The 16,014-nt window shown below is 36.2% G+C and overlaps 1 protein-coding gene across 1 annotated transcript in view; it reads right to left on the bottom strand.

The window, feature by feature from the left end:
• Ryr2 (ryanodine receptor 2) overlaps nucleotides 1-16,014 on the bottom strand; it is a 548,210-nt gene that overhangs the window by 85,515 nt on the left and 446,681 nt on the right. The window contains exons 67-73 of the mRNA XM_051194750.1: nucleotides 15,813-15,943; nucleotides 12,153-12,473; nucleotides 10,243-10,483; nucleotides 9,399-9,486; nucleotides 8,916-9,008; nucleotides 7,102-7,272; nucleotides 5,860-5,919 (exon numbers count right to left, since the gene is read on the bottom strand). Coding sequence (XP_051050707.1) covers nucleotides 5,860-5,919; nucleotides 7,102-7,272; nucleotides 8,916-9,008; nucleotides 9,399-9,486; nucleotides 10,243-10,483; nucleotides 12,153-12,473; nucleotides 15,813-15,943 — 1,105 coding nt within the window. The remainder of the gene's footprint in view (nucleotides 1-5,859; nucleotides 5,920-7,101; nucleotides 7,273-8,915; nucleotides 9,009-9,398; nucleotides 9,487-10,242; nucleotides 10,484-12,152; nucleotides 12,474-15,812; nucleotides 15,944-16,014) is intronic.

Here is a 16,014-nt window from a genome sequence, read left to right as displayed (position 1 = left end):
TGCCCTAAACCAGGTACACTGCCTGAGTACCTTCTCTGCTCTCTCTGTTCTCCCAGCAGACTCAACCCTCAGGCTCATTTCTGGCACTGGAACAGAATATCAGCAGCAGCCTTATCCCCTGCCCCAACCCCACCACCACCCCACCCTTGTCCATGCCTCCTGTGGATCCCACAGACCAACTCCTCCTGATCTCCCTACCTCCACTCCTCACTGGATCCCAGCTTTGAAGACCAGCAGGAATTTCTTCCTATGACCATACATGCTGAGCAGTGTAGTAAAACAAGCAACACACAGCCAACATACCCCCCTGAAAATCCAGAGAAGAAACAGAAACCAAGGAACAAAACACCACCCAACAAAAACAAAAATCAGCACTTAAGACTCTAAACTTAGATACCTAGATGCCAGCTTAAGAATACAACTAATAACAACCAGTCAATATGTCTCTCCCAGAGCCCAGCTATCCTACCAAAGCAGGTCCTGAATATTCCAACATAGCTAAAGCACAAGAAAAAGACCTTAAAACCAACTCCATGAAGATGATAGAGATCCTTAGAAAAGGAGTGAATAGAAAGCAAGGAAAACACAAAGAATTGGAGGAAATGAATTAAGAAAACAAACAGTTGAAGGAGACAAACCTGTTCAAGACCTGAAAATGGAAATAAGTGATAAAGAAAACACAAACTGAGGGAATTCTGGAAATGAAAAATTTAGAAATTTAAACAGGAACTGCAGAGGCAAGCTGAACCTACAGAATTCCAGGTATTGAAAATATGATAGCAGAAATGGATAATTTGAACAAAGAAAATGTTCTATTTAAAATATTCCTGAGAGAAAACATTCAGGAAATCTGGGAAATACAAAAATCTAAGAATAATAGGAATAGAGGAAAAAGAAAAATCCCAGATCAAAGACCCAGAAAATATTTTTAACAAAATCATAGAAGAAAAAATTTTATCCTAAAGAAAGAGATGCCTATAAACATGGTAAGAAGCAGCCAGGCATTAGTGGCACATGCTTTTAATCCCAGCACACGGGAGGCAGAGTCAGGTGGATCTCTGTGAGTTCAAGGCCAGCCTCGTCTACAGAGTGAGTTTCAGGACAAACTCCAAAGTAATACAGAGAAACCCTGTCTCAAAAAAATTATAAAAAGCATACAGAACATATGTTATAGTATACCAGAAAAGAAAATGTCCTTGACACATAATAACAGAACATTTAATATACAGAAGAAAGGATATTTAAAGTTGCAAGGGAAAAAGTCCAAGTAATATATAAAGGCTAACCTATTAGAATTACACCTAATTTCTCAATGGGTACTCTAAAAGAAAGAAGCACCTGGACAGATACGCTGCAGACTCTGAGAGACCACAGATGCTAGCCCAGAGTAGCATCTATACCCAACTATACCCCAAAACACTTTTAATCACCATAGATGGAGAAAATAAGATATTCAGTGATAAAATAAAATTTAAACAGTATCTATCTATAAATTAAGCCCTAAAGAAGGTGCTAGAAAGAAAACTCCAACATAACGAGGTTAACTACACCCATGAAAATGCAAGAAATAAGTAATTTCACACAAGCAAAATCAAAAGACATGAAACACACACACACTCCACTGCCACCACCAACAACAACAACAATATAATGGTAATCAACAATCATTGGTTATTGATATCTCTCAATATCAATAGTCCCAATTACCTAATAAAAAGACAGATCAACAGAGTAGATGAATAAATAGGATCTTCTGCTACATTCAAAAAGTGTCTCAACATCAAGGACAGATATTAGCTAAGGGTAAGAAAGTGGAACAAGATATTTTAAGCAAATGGTGTAGCCATTTTAATATATAACAAAATAAACTTCAAACCAAAACTAATTAAACAAGATAATGAAGGACACGTCATAGTCATCAAAGGATAGTTCCACTAAGATGACATTTCAATTCTTAACACACATGCCCCAAATTCAAGGACACACTAGTTTATAGAAAAAGCACTATAACAACTTAAATCACATATTGATCCTCATACACTGCTAGTAGAAGAACTCAATACCCCATTCTTATCAATGAACACGTCATCCAGACAAAAACTAAACAGATAAATGCTGGAGCTGACAGACATTATAAACCAAATGGACATAATAGATAGTTACAGAACATTTCACCCAAATACAAAAGAACATACCCTCTTTTATCACCTATTTTAACTTTCTACAAAATTAAACACATACTCAGATATAAAACAAGTCTTAACAGATACAAAAAAAAAAATTGAAATAACCCTTTGCATTCTATCAGACCACCATGGATTAAAGCTTGATATCAACAACAACAGAAACTTACAAACTCATGGAAACTGAACAACTTTATACTCAATGAAAAAAATTGGATCAAGACAGAAATAAAGAAAGAAATTAAGGACTTTCTAGAAGTCTATGAAACTGAATACAGCATAGCCAAACTTATCCGACACAATGAAAGCAGTGTTAAGAGGGAAGTTCATAGCACTAAGTGCCTATATAAAAATAATTGGAGAGATTTCATATGAACAACTTTAATAGCACACTTGAAGTCTCTAGAACAAAAAGAAGTAATAACACCCAAGAAGAATAGTTGGCAAGAAGCAATCAAACTGAGGGCTGAAATCAATAAAACAGAAATTTGAAGAAATGAATCAAATAAAACAAAGAATTGATTCTTTGATAAAATTAATATATCAATGAAATGATTCCTAATGATATCTGGCTATACTCATCAGAGAGACTTCGTTTGGCAGTAGATGGCAGTGGATGCAGAGACTCACACCAGGCATTATGCAGAGTCTAAATTGGAGGTCTCCCCCAGGTTCCTCCCCACAAAGATAGGGGAATCCCATGTAAGTCAGGGTTGGAAGACTGCAGGCATGCATGGGGCCCACAGAGGTCCGCACAAGGTTCTCTGCATATATGCTATGGCTGTTAGTTTGTGCTTTTGTGGGACTCCTAATTGTGGGAGTAGTTGTGTCTTTAACTCTTTGCCCACTCTTGGGACTCTTTTCCTCCTATTGGGTTGCCTTGCCCAATCCCAGTGTGAGAGCTTTTACTTTGTCTTGTCATATTTTGTTTTGTCATGTTTAGTTGTTTTCCCTAGGAGGCCTGCTCTTTTCTAAATGAAGATGGAGGAGAGGAGTGGATGCAGGGGAGTAGGGAGGTGGGGTGGATGCTGAGAAGAGTGGAGGGAGGGAAAACTGTGGCCAGGATTATTATAGGAGATAGGAATCTATTTTCAATTTAAAAAGGAAAGAAAACAAAAGTAAAATGGACAAAACAAAACAGGATGCAATTAGGGTTTAAGGTCAAAGTGGATACAAAGGATGAAGATAACCCTCACCCATCTCTTTCCCACTCTCACACTGTTGACAGATTTGTGTGTGTTTATGAATAAAAAAATTGGTCCCCAATTAACTCTAAACTTAGGGATTTTATAGCATACCAAATTCTTACTGGAATGAAGACTTTAAATAATATAAACCAAGAGAGAATACAATTTTACACTCCCCAGAAAGAAATCTCAACATTTTATTTGTTAATACTGTCATATTTCATAATGAAAATTCAAAATAAAGTTTGTGTGATTCATTTTTTAATATTTTATAATTGTGTGTATATGCATCTCTATGTAGATTATGTGCACATTAGATTGCCTGCTATGAGTGTTGGAACCAAACTCCTCTCAAAGAATAGTTAGGTTTTAATGGCCAAGAGCTCTCCAGCTTCAATGATTTTTTTAAAAAATATTTTTTGTCTTCATGTTTTCAAGACAGACTATAAAAATCATTAAGACCTGACAGATACAAACATTTTAATGGAAGAAAAATCTGTCATCTCACAGAAATAAAACATAAGAGCTATGCCATTAAAAGTAGGCAAAAAAATTTCCATCTCTTTCTCCTCTGCTTCAGAATGTCCACTGAAAACAAAACTGCATTGTTTGGAAAAGAAATGATCAGAGATCTTCCAGACTCCTAAGAGCACATAGCTCCAAATGGCAGAAATAACTTTCAAGTGGAGATAAACCCAGAGACAGAACTTCATATAAGAATGACTTCTCAAAACTGTCCTTTGCTCAAAATGAATTGCTTTCCCCTATGTTTTCATATCAAAAGACCATGTGCTTCCGCCTTGTCTATATTTTTAAAAATAGATGTTTTTGATAAGGTGATATCTGTATGTTCTCTCTCACATCTCTAAAGTTGGGCCTTTATTGTGTTCCCATGGAGTGTAAACATGAGGCTGGAGTGAGGCTGCTTCACAGTTGGGCCCATGTGTCCATCTAGATTTTAAGAGGGGAAGCTTCCAGAATAGATAGAGGTGAGGATGAGGAACAGACCCTACCCATGCAGTCCTCACATTAGATGAATCAATGGCACTCTTTCTCCAGGGTCTATGCTTTGATGCGGCCAGGAATTGGTGCAGCAGGGAGGCCAAAGACATCCAGCATTGGGACAGTGTTAGAACAGCTGTGAGGCTGGTGCCACTGAACCAGGGTTTGGCAGGAACTGTCTAAGAGGATTCTGTAAGCTCCTAGGGGAGAATTTGTGATCTCTAAGCCCAAGGGCTTTTTAACCAGTTTCTACCATGAGCATAGACTCTTGAGGGCACTCTACAGGGTTTGTCTACACGGAGATACCCCCAGGAACTCTTTCAGGAGTTCATGATGCTATCTGACACTTTTGTCTGTAAAAGATTCATGTCTCTCTCTGAATAAACTCTGGGCCTGAGTTCACATGGAGGTTTTATGACAATTTATAAAAAAACTATTTACATTTTTCTTTTCTCTCTGAAAAAGAGACTCCACTAGGAATTAATCCCCTTCTCTGTAGGATTTATTACTAAGATATGATTTTTGTTAGCACCAAAGTTCACAGAAAACTTGCCTTAAATATATCCATGTGCACTGGGAATATAGCAGAAGTGTGTTTTACTTATACCATATCCTCCCAGATGCTAAAGAAAAAGAAATGCAGGTCTGTGGGAAGGAATATTTTAATATACTGAAGGACTAATTAGTGTCTTTATAAACCTTTATATCTTTATCATTTTTATGAATTATACAAACAATCAGAAGAGTGACAAACTAGAGTAGAAAGCTAAAGTTGGGGTCACATTTTGTTTGTTGGTTTTTGCAGACAGGACCTGGCTGTGTAACCAAGGCTAGCCACAAAATTACAATCTTCCCATCTGAGCCTCTTCAGTGTTGGGATTGCAGGCATGCACTACCCACCATGCCCAGCAACAATAAAATGTTTTTATATGATATATCTCATATATAATTGAGTGACCTACACAGTGGTATTGAAAAATCTTCAAGTAAGTACAAATACTTAGTGAACTACCAAACCCAATTTTACTAATTCCTTCAGTACTGTTGGAAAACATAGTCTCTAGTCACATTTGTCTTCCATTGGATTTTTCTCTCCTTAGGTTAACTCATTTGTTCTTCCTGCAGCAATTATCAATATCTCGTACATATGAGTAATTCCTAAATACACATTTTTGCCTGAACACTAAAGGAAAAATTTCAACGTGCTTATGGATATCAGTTTCCAGGTTCCTCAAACCATGAAAACAGTTGTAAAAATGCATGTACAGTATTTATTCAATCTGTGACATACTGTTCTTTTTATATATATATATATAACTTATGATTCTCTACTTTTAAGGTTACACCATTTATTACCATTTGGATTACCCATGCAAAATCTTTGCAAGTACAATACTGGCCAAAATAATCTCATTTGTTATTTTTTAAACTATTAGTAATAATATCCTAAAAATATTAAACATGATTTAGATTAAATGCTGGCTTACCTTGCCTTGTAAGTGTATATTACTGCGGATTATATCTCGTACTTCCTCCTCGGTGTCTTTCTGTCAAGAAATACATGTTACCTAAAAGAAATCTCATAATAAATGCAACAAATGCCACAGTCAACAAAAACAAATCAAATACCCTGTTAAATAGTATATGTCTGACAGTTATGTTTACATTTATCTCTTCCCTCTGAAAAGGAGGGAGTGCATGTGTGCATGCATGTGTGTATGTGTGTGTGTGTTGCCCATGGAGATCAGAAGATGTCAGATATCATGGAGAATGAGCTACAGGTTGTGAGTTTCCAAAGTAGGTTCTGGAAGCCGAACCTAGTTCTCTCCAAGGGTAGTGCATGCTCCTAACTGTTGAGCCCCCTCTCTACCCCTCAGAAAACTTCTCTACACCACAACAGCTTCAAACAAGGTCACAATCTACTTTACTCAATAGGGTCAGCAGAAGGAGTAAAAAGAAAGAAGACAGAAACATGTTCCTTTCTGCTCATGTGGAAATAAGTCCATGGTTTGCTCTCAAATCTCCACAGAGAGACTTTTGCATGTCATAACATACTGCATAACAGAGCTCTAACAAGAAGTGTATGTGTAAAAACCAAGTATGAGATAACTCTGCCCAAGCCTCCCTCCATTCACTCCTTCCAGGACACAAAACAAGAGCCACATGGGCGCTTCACTGTCAGTCTCTGGAAAAGAGGACAGGGAGAATAATTCCAATTTGCATATACAAACAAGCAATCCCAAGGTATATTTCTGGAAATTTACATAGTCATCTTTATTTATGTAAAATAAAATCAGGGAAATAACTCTAGCAAAGAAAAAAAATTGCAATGCCTGCAAAGGACCAGAGAACTACAGAAGCAAACACCTCACATAGCCACCAATGGCACAATGCATTTTGCTTCTAATGTTGAAAAATCATCTTTCAAAAACCTGACCATAGCTCTCATGGCAGATTTTACAAAGGCGTTCATATGCAATCCATTCTCCCACCTGGGGTCAAAGATTCATATATTTTGTTTGCTTCCAGGATATGCCGTGGAGGTGCTTACCATAACTTAGGATAAAACTGTCATCAATATAATAGGCAGTCATTGATTTAAGTCTTAGAATCAGCAGAAAGACTACTTACTAAAAATGTGACAGTAAATGAAATATTGGCAGAGTTGTCCAAAGGATGCAATACTACAAGACTTATCACCACCATCACTGAGTGACCAGGAGACTCACCAAGCTAAACCGGTTTTTGGCTAAAGCAATGAGCTCTTGGTCTCCAGGAGCACAGATGTTCAGTCCAATGGGAAGTAGTCGCTTCAGAGCTGCCACGATCAGAGATGTCTGCATAGAATACCTGTCCCCCTTGCGCTTCATTTTCTTCCTCTCTTGATCAGAAACGGCTGCCTGTGGACAAAGAACAATGCTGAGATGCTGACCCACATATTTAAAATTTTTTTTAACTAATTTACTTTTTTTTTTTTTTACATTCTAATCCCAGTTCCCACTCCCTACTCTCCTCCCACCCACTCCCCACCTCCAATCTGCTCCTCAGAGAGGGTGAGGCCGCCTCTAGGAAGTCTACTAAGTCTGTCTCATCATCTCATCGAAGCAGGACCGAGATACCTCTCCACCCCCAACACCCCTGTGTCTAGGCTAAGCAAGGTATCTCTCCATATGGAATGGGCTTCACTAAGTCAGTTTGTGTGTTAGTGTTTGATCTCAGACCCACTGCCAGTGGCCTCATATATTGTCCCACTCGCACCTTTGTCGCTTATATTAAGGGAGTCTAGTCCAGTCTTATGCAGATTCCCCATTTGTCAGACCTGAGTCAGTGATCTCTCACTAGCTTGGGTCAGCTGATTCTGTTACCCACATTTCTTTCATTCAGATCTACCAATCTTCTTTAACATAATCATGGTCCCCCTTCCTTATTTTCTCTTGGTTACTTTTTGTAGAAATCCAAACCATTTCAAAAAGGTCATCTTTTCTTTTCAGCAATGTTTTTTATTTTTGTTTTTTGAGTTTTTTTTTTGTTTAGTTTTTGTTGCTCTTGTTTTGTTTTGTTGCTTTTATTCTTCTTACAGTTTCTGTTTTACCAATAATGAATGACATTTTATTCCCATGTAATTGTTACATAGTAAGATGCCTCATAATATTAGGGAGAAATTCCATACAGTAATATGCTTTCTAAATCAATGCTTAAAGAAATTTAAGTACAGAAAGCTTATTTCGTTTGAATAAATCATTTGCAATACACAGGTATAAAAAGGGTAAGGGTATGTTTTATGTATGCACATACTATCTGGATTATTTATAAATTATGTGGCTTAAATTATTTATAAATTATGTGAATTATACATAACTATTGTAAAATACATTTCCTTTTTTATTGTAGCTTCTTTATATCTCTTGAGAAACCAAGTAGTATATCAGTTTCAGTGATTCAGAAATATTCAGGAGTATTGGTGTGATCATGTTAAAACTGAACTTGCTTGAGGACATCAGCATAGATCCTTTTAACTGAAGATATAAATATTTGTGAGCCACCATGTAGGTAATGGGAATTGAACCTGGGTACTTCACAAGAGCAGCCAGTGTGCTTAGCTACTAAGCCATCTCTCTAGTTCCAGCAACTGATTTAAAGGACTGGTATACAAAGTCATCATATTACAGTATATTATTCAATATACAGTTGTATCCTATCAAATATATAATTTTCTGAAAATTAGAAGCAATAATAGTTAAACCCAAAGAGATATATTTATTGTTTGAAACTCATTATATATATATATATATATATATATGTGTGTGTGTGTGTGTGTGTGTGTGTGTGTGTGTGTGTGTGTGTGATTTGTCATTTTTATGTCTTAGCATGTTACAACAGCTGATTTAAACTAATCCTAGAAACTATCCAAACAGCACATATGTTTTTATATCAGTAAACAATATTATTGAACCAATTCAGTTACCAATATCAACTATCAAAGAAACCTCAAAAACCCATTAACCCACAAAGGAACATTGGAACTAATGGGAAGACTTGGTACCTTGGACATCTTGGATTTTGTATCAGTGATGAGGAATGACATGTTGTTGATTTCATTCTGTACCACAAAGTTCTGTTCTTCTCTTTTGAAATTCTAAGTTGCAAAGGAAAGTTCAGTTAAAATTACTCATAGAAAAACTATATAATCAGAGTTATGCACAAGTCCAGAGTTTCTTCAAGGACAGACACTGATTTGAGATTGCTAGGTTAGGGATAATCATTTTAAGAACTATATATGATTATGATTGATGTTTATATAGTTCATCAAAGTTTTATCTTTAAAAGATAAATTACAGAGTTTAAAAGAAGCTCTATTTTCCTGAAGTCCTCAGAATTACCTTCCTTCTGTTCTAAGCTATCAAGTGAATTCTAGGAGACAAACCCACGAAATGCCACCTCAGAGACCAGACAACTGGTCTATCTTTGCAAAGCCCTTATCACACATCAAACAGTAGATACTATTGACCAGCATTCTCATACTTACATGGGATTTGGACCAGAAGATGAAGACTTCAGCCACCATTCGAAACAGTTCTTCCGCTTCTGGGTTGGGCTCCTTCAGCCATTTTGCCCTGGAACATGTAGTAAGCAGATTCTCAGTTAAAGTTAATTAAGGAAAACAAAACATTCTCCTCTAAATCCTTTCTACCAAAGTCTTTTTTTTTCTTTCTTAGAGAGACTGGGTCCCTGCATAGCCTGGAATTTGCTATATAAACCAAGCTGGATTAAATTCATAGATATTTTCCTGCTTCTTGCCTCTCCTGAGTGCTGGGATTAAAGATGTATGTCATGTCCAGTTTGCCAAAGCTAAGTTTGTGAACCAAAGAATTCATAATGATTGAAAGGTTATCACTGTATCATTTAAAAACTTATAAACACTGTTAACTTTCCAACACCTTTTAAGAGAAAGAAATTAAAAATAAAATGTTTAGTTTTATTTTGACAAATGGTTGCTTTATAATCCACATTCACACACATATGTATAGAATGTTTTCTGTATGTATACATATTATTTATAAGCTATATATAAAATAATTAAAGTGCATTTTCTTTCTGTATGATCTTTAGACTTGTTCTTCTATAGCTCCAGTCTCTGCTGTAGAAACAGAAACAATATAACTATAGATATGTTATTTGAAAAGTACAGAAGGCTTCAGCAGACAGTATTCAGTGGTAAACTGAAATGCCCAGTAAGAATTAATGTATGCACTAATGTTTTGTTATGTTATAACCACAAACAAGCTCATAACCCAGGTATCAGTGCACTAAGTGCTCTATAGGAAGAAATGAGCCAAGAAAGTCGAATAAGTCACTTTTGAACACTGTACCTGTTATAGTCCACAAATCGGATCAAGAGTGGGTAGAAGGCATAGAGATCCCTGGCCAATGTTGTGAATTCATCTAAAATGAGCAACTCAGCCTCAGACATGTCCCCTCTGGCCTCGGCTTTCAAGTGGTCTTCCTCAGATACTACCATGGCAGCCTTTTTCTTTAGTTTCTCCATCAAGGGCAAGAAATGAGTTTTCAAGAGCTGAGGTTTCACCTTATTGATGATAGGCTGAGAAAACACTATTTGGAAACAGAAATTAACATTCTTCTATGAAAACACCCATTAAATCAAGATGCATTGTTGGCATGATAATAGGAGTGAGAGTCCCACCTCTTTTCTCACAGAGCCCCCTTAAGGACAGAGCGTGGGTCTCTACCATTTCTCTAGCCACAAAAGTAATTGCAAAACTGATGTTTAAATACAATTACTGGATTCAATTCAGTGTACTTGTTTTCAACAAAAGATTGATGACTAAAATAAAATAAAAAAGACTTGGAATCATATCTGAAATCATTATTGACACACAAATGCCCAAATGAAAATGAGTCTTCTAGCTCTCTCTTTCATTTTTAGAAGATAAACACTCTAAAATATAATGAAAGACCTGAGGTCCCAATATCCCCTCATAGAAGGGTTAGATTATATACAGTACTGCTGTCCTAATTACCATTTAGTAATAGTTCTAGGCTCACACAAACATTTTTAAAGATGCATTTTACCTTAAAAGTTATATAATATGCAGACATATATACAAATATATATATATGTATATACATTGGGTAATATATATGAGAGAAAAGTTTTAAAATCTATCTATTCAGATCACAGAAACCCTATTATATTTCTTTTAGTTTTAATCAACAGGTAAACTCATAAATTCATAATATGCATAGTTCATTCCATGTTTCTTTAAAAATGTTTTTTTCCTCTATAGAATATAATGGGTATTTACCAAGACACAAAACAGTGATAAACCCTGAAAAAAACAGTGATAAACCCTGAATGCTTGGAGGAAATGTAGTATTTTGGTAAGAGAATAGAAACTATTTATCCATGCTCCAGCTGTTGGCTATTTAGACACCTCCAGAATTTTAATAATAAAATTAATAATAATAATAATAATAAACTGAACTGTACATGTTTTATTTTATCTTTACTTCCTCAGCTTGTTGTCAAAGAGAACAATAAGGTAGATTGTTTCAAAATCCAGCTTTACTTTTGTCTCTGTCTACATAACTATCATTGATGTTACTATTTCTTATGCCTGTTAAATAGTCTTATATAGAAATAAATAACTCAGAAAATTGGAAGTATTAACTATGTAATGAGTAGCTCTAATTGTCAATTTGATACAACCTAGAATCACCCAAAAGGAGGATCTCAGTGAGGGATAATCTAAATTGGGTTGGCAAATGGGCATGTTTGTGGGGGATTGTCATAAGTTAACTGATATGGAAGACCCAGCGCATTGTGGGTGGTATCATTACCTAAGCAGGAGGTCCAAAAGGATGTAAGAGTGGAGAAACTGAGCTAAGTAAACCTCAATGAAACAAGCACTTATTTATTTATTTTTGCACTTGATGAATTCAACATGACTAGCCACTTTAAGCTTTCACCACTGTGATATCCTTGAGGTGATGTTAGCTTACAATTCCAGGTAAAATATTCTTTCTCTGAAATGGATTTAGTAAGGATATCTTATCATGGTAGCAAATGTGAGATTGGGACAGGTAGTGAGTGTCTGATCACATCTGTATCTTCTTAAATAGCATAACAAGACTAAGCAATGATAGTGTTGAGCACAGAAGAAATCACTGGAGATTACTGTGGAAAGTTTCAAGCCTTCAATATTTCAAATCTTCTCTGGAATTAAAACAAATGGTAGGGTGCTTTCTCTCTCCTTCTTACCTGCTAAGCGTTTCATCCAGGCTCCTTCGTCAATCCCCAGGTTGTTGTAGATGATTTTGAGAATGTTGCCCAGCAGTGTGTTCATGTGCTCAGAGTTGAGTGCTGTGCAGCACATCTCAGCTCTCTCTGGGTGGTTCTCAGGACCGTGTTCCCACCACCGTGACATGTAGCTACACAGCATGGGCAGTACAACCTCCATCATGTGGGGCATCTGAGTGTAGCGGATACCTGACTCTGCTAGTTCTATAATCTCAGCCATAAGCTTCTCCAGGGATGGTATATTTGGGCAGACATCCTCCACACTTGCTGGTAAACTGAGAGCTAGAGAAACAGATAAAATTGGACTGTGCTCAATACAATAATATGTACCATGTGGCAGACTTGACTATCTCAGACACCACATTTCATGTTGGGATTTAAAACTCAGCTAAACCTGGCCACCCTTCTCCTGGTACCTCTTCCTTTTATCTTGACTGTCATATCAAAATTCTCTCCTTACCCTAAGATCCTACCTTGCCATCACTCTTTTAGGCTGGTTGACAGATGCTCTGCCTACTTCACAGCAACTAAGAACAGCCATTCTTTCTTCTTCTTGCTTTTCTCACTCACCATTTTCAAGCCATCTCTGTGTGGCCTTATTCACCTTTACTCCCTCTTTTTTTTTTTTTTTTTTTTTTTTTTTTTTTTTTTGAGGAAGGAGATTTTGAGGTACTTCTCTTGTTACTGCTTATCTGTCTGAATGATTTTTTTCACCACAGGACCTTACTCAGTTCTCTGTTCCCATCCTTTTTCTCTTGGGCTCCCGACAGCCATAACTACAGGTGTGCAAATGTCTTCAGAAGTTCTACTTTCCAGGCCATCATTGTACAGGAACTAAACTGAATTTTCCACCACACGGGGAAGTCATGATTTGGAATCCATGGCTCACTGGTTGCTAGAAAGCTTTTCCCTTTTCCTGAAATGCCTTCCTCACCATCACCATCTCCAGTCTATGTGACTCTCTATTCATTACAGCACTGTCCTTAATTCACTCCTTTCTCCTTGCTGAAATAGATGCTGGCTTCTCTGAGGGTCCAATTTTAGCCCCTCTCTTCCTCAACTTACACATTTGTCTTGACAACTACATCCACTACTACTGGCTTCTGTTTGCTGTAGCCTAATCCTTCAAAGTTTTATTTATTCTTTTTTTTTTTTTTTTTTTTTTTTTTTTTTTTGTCTAATCCTGAACTTTTTTCAGGTTCCACTGAAACACAATAAGTTTAAAACTTTTCATTTCCTCTCAGGTATATTTACTCAAAGAAGGTGTTATCCAATCAGCTATCCTGGCTATACATAGATGATCCTTCCTTGGCTCACATCTGAGCTGATTCTCCCTCCAGGAAATCTCATTATGACTCCACTGCTGAGTTTTGCCAATGGGCACTTTCCAGTCATGTTGTTTCTCTAGCTCTCAACACAGCTTATCTGTGCATTTATCTCTCTTACTACTGTGACAGTGGATTGCCACAATACATCAATCCCTCTCTGTAGCTGGTAAATGAATCTTCTTTGCTCTTGGCTTCAGTTCCCACTCTTGCTTCCCCTCCTTTGGTTTCCCAGCCTTGTTTCATTGTCTATTCATCTTTCCTGGGAACTATCTCCAGTCAATGTGAAATGCTTGGCATTTTCCCTAATGAACCAGTTTCTCCTCAATTTCAAGATTCATCCCAAATTATGTGTGTTAAGTCTTCCCAGGAGCTCTAGGAAAACACGGCTTTATGGTGCTCAGTATTCTTTATTCTGAATTCTATCACCCATGTCTATCAGTCTCTCCCTCTCTCTACTGTAAGCCAGAGCTCCCTGAGGGACCAAATCACATCTTATTTATCTTTATGTCATATATCCTTTATTTACTATAACCTCACAAAAATGATCCTGAAATGACTGACCAATGAAATCATAAAGTTTAATTCCCTTTGCTATGAAAACAGTGTGCTATAAAAACCTGAGCATGTAAATATTCTTCTTGCACTGCTCCTTATCTGTACAGACTTAATAAATCTATTTTGTTCTTGATTCACAGTCAAATACTAATGATCCACAAAGCCTAAATAAAATGACTTTATATTATTAGACAAAAATATCAACAATTTTAACTGAACTACTACCTACCTACAAATATAAAGAAATTATGTAAAAATGTTACTAATGTAAATTAAATACATTTGCCTTTGCTTTCATTTATCATATGAAGTGAGACTGACAAATAGCCAAGTTATACAATAATTATTCAGGTCACTAAACATTCCTTACTTAGTAAGGGTCACTGAAAAAAAAGCAGTGTAACTAGGTCACAGAGAATCAAGTTCAAAGATAGCTGTGCATGCCAAGTTTTGAGAACAATCTATAATTATGAGAAATCAACCAAAATCCAAAGACTTAGGGAAAAAAATCAAACATAAAAAATTCCTATCAGAGGGCATCTGAGACATATTTAGACCTGGAGAAATTATCTTGACTATTCTAAGAAACTATCTGGAGGAATAACTGACATCTACTTCCTTTTCATTCAGCTCAACTCACATTCTTATTAATAATTCTAGTATATGCTCAAAGGTAGATCTCTGAAATCATCAGCAGGGGAGTAATATCTTTTCAATTGCAATTAAATGCATAAGTAGGGATATCTATGCAACAATAAGATTTTCCTGCATGGGATACCACACATGGATTTTGAATCTGTGGCACTGAATATACACACAAACTCATGGATCATAGGAAGAACTTTTATTCATGGGCAAAGTAAAGTTGTTGGTTAAGTTTCTCAAAACCCCAACTTTAAGTTTTTTTTTTTTTTTTTTTTTTTTTTTTAATGATAGAGGTTAAGTCAGCTAAAGAAAAAAATTTAAGTACAGGGATAAGATGAACAAGTTTTCATCTGATACTGGATGAACATATGTGTGTGTGTTTGTATTATAAAATAAATGTTAAAAAATTTAAAAATGAGGACATAAATCCATCAATGCAATAAATAATGATACCAATACCTTTCCTGACTTATTGTAAAACAATTCAATAAAAATACAGATCAACCTATTTTCTTCATATTTGCTGATTATTTTATATGCTTTGGTATTCATTTGTCTGTGGCTCATTAACTTAGGAACAATTATATACAATTTCCTTCAGAAACATTAGGGGAGGTACACATTTAAAGCAAAAAAAAAAAAAAAAGAATGCCAGTTATAACACCTGAGAATTAAGAGACTCAGAGATTATAAACTGAAGGAAAATTAACTATTGAATTATAGGAAACCCTTTATTTACTATTTATACCCATGTTTGATCAAGCCCACATATGCATATATTGCATCAAATTATAAACTACCTCATCTATCAATCAAGGTAAGAAATCACCCACACTCCGCCTGTTGTAGCCTACTCTTGCTCCTACTCCTCTGGAATCTAGGAAAGGAAGCTCCTCTGGTAACTTGGGCTCATGTGCAACCTCACTCAAGCACACTACAAGATCACTTGCTTGTACTTTCAGAAGTAAAGACTTCTGAATAAATGATCCCATTATCCCTAGAACAACAACAAAAAAAAATGCTACATGAGAAAAAATATACACCATCAAGACATGGCTTCATTTCTCAAAAAACAAGCATAGTTCTCTGTTACCTGCTCTCTCCCGTGAAGATCTGGTGTTGTAGATGGAGTACACATTATGTTTGTCCAGGTGGGTTTCCAAAAAGGCTATAGGAAAGGCACCAGCAAAGGCAGCTAGGCATTCCCCAAGTGCAGATCTTTGCCTACAAATGCAAAATGTTTACTGTTTCCAGCTTAATAACTGAAGAAGTTACATTACAATTGGTAGATTTAA

This window comes from Phodopus roborovskii, unplaced genomic scaffold (assembly GCF_943737965.1).
Source record: "Phodopus roborovskii unplaced genomic scaffold, PHOROB, whole genome shotgun sequence".
Taxonomy (NCBI): Eukaryota; Metazoa; Chordata; class Mammalia; order Rodentia; family Cricetidae; genus Phodopus; species Phodopus roborovskii.
Note: the sequence above shows the minus strand (reverse complement) of the source record. Positions and strands in the feature narration are given on the sequence as shown.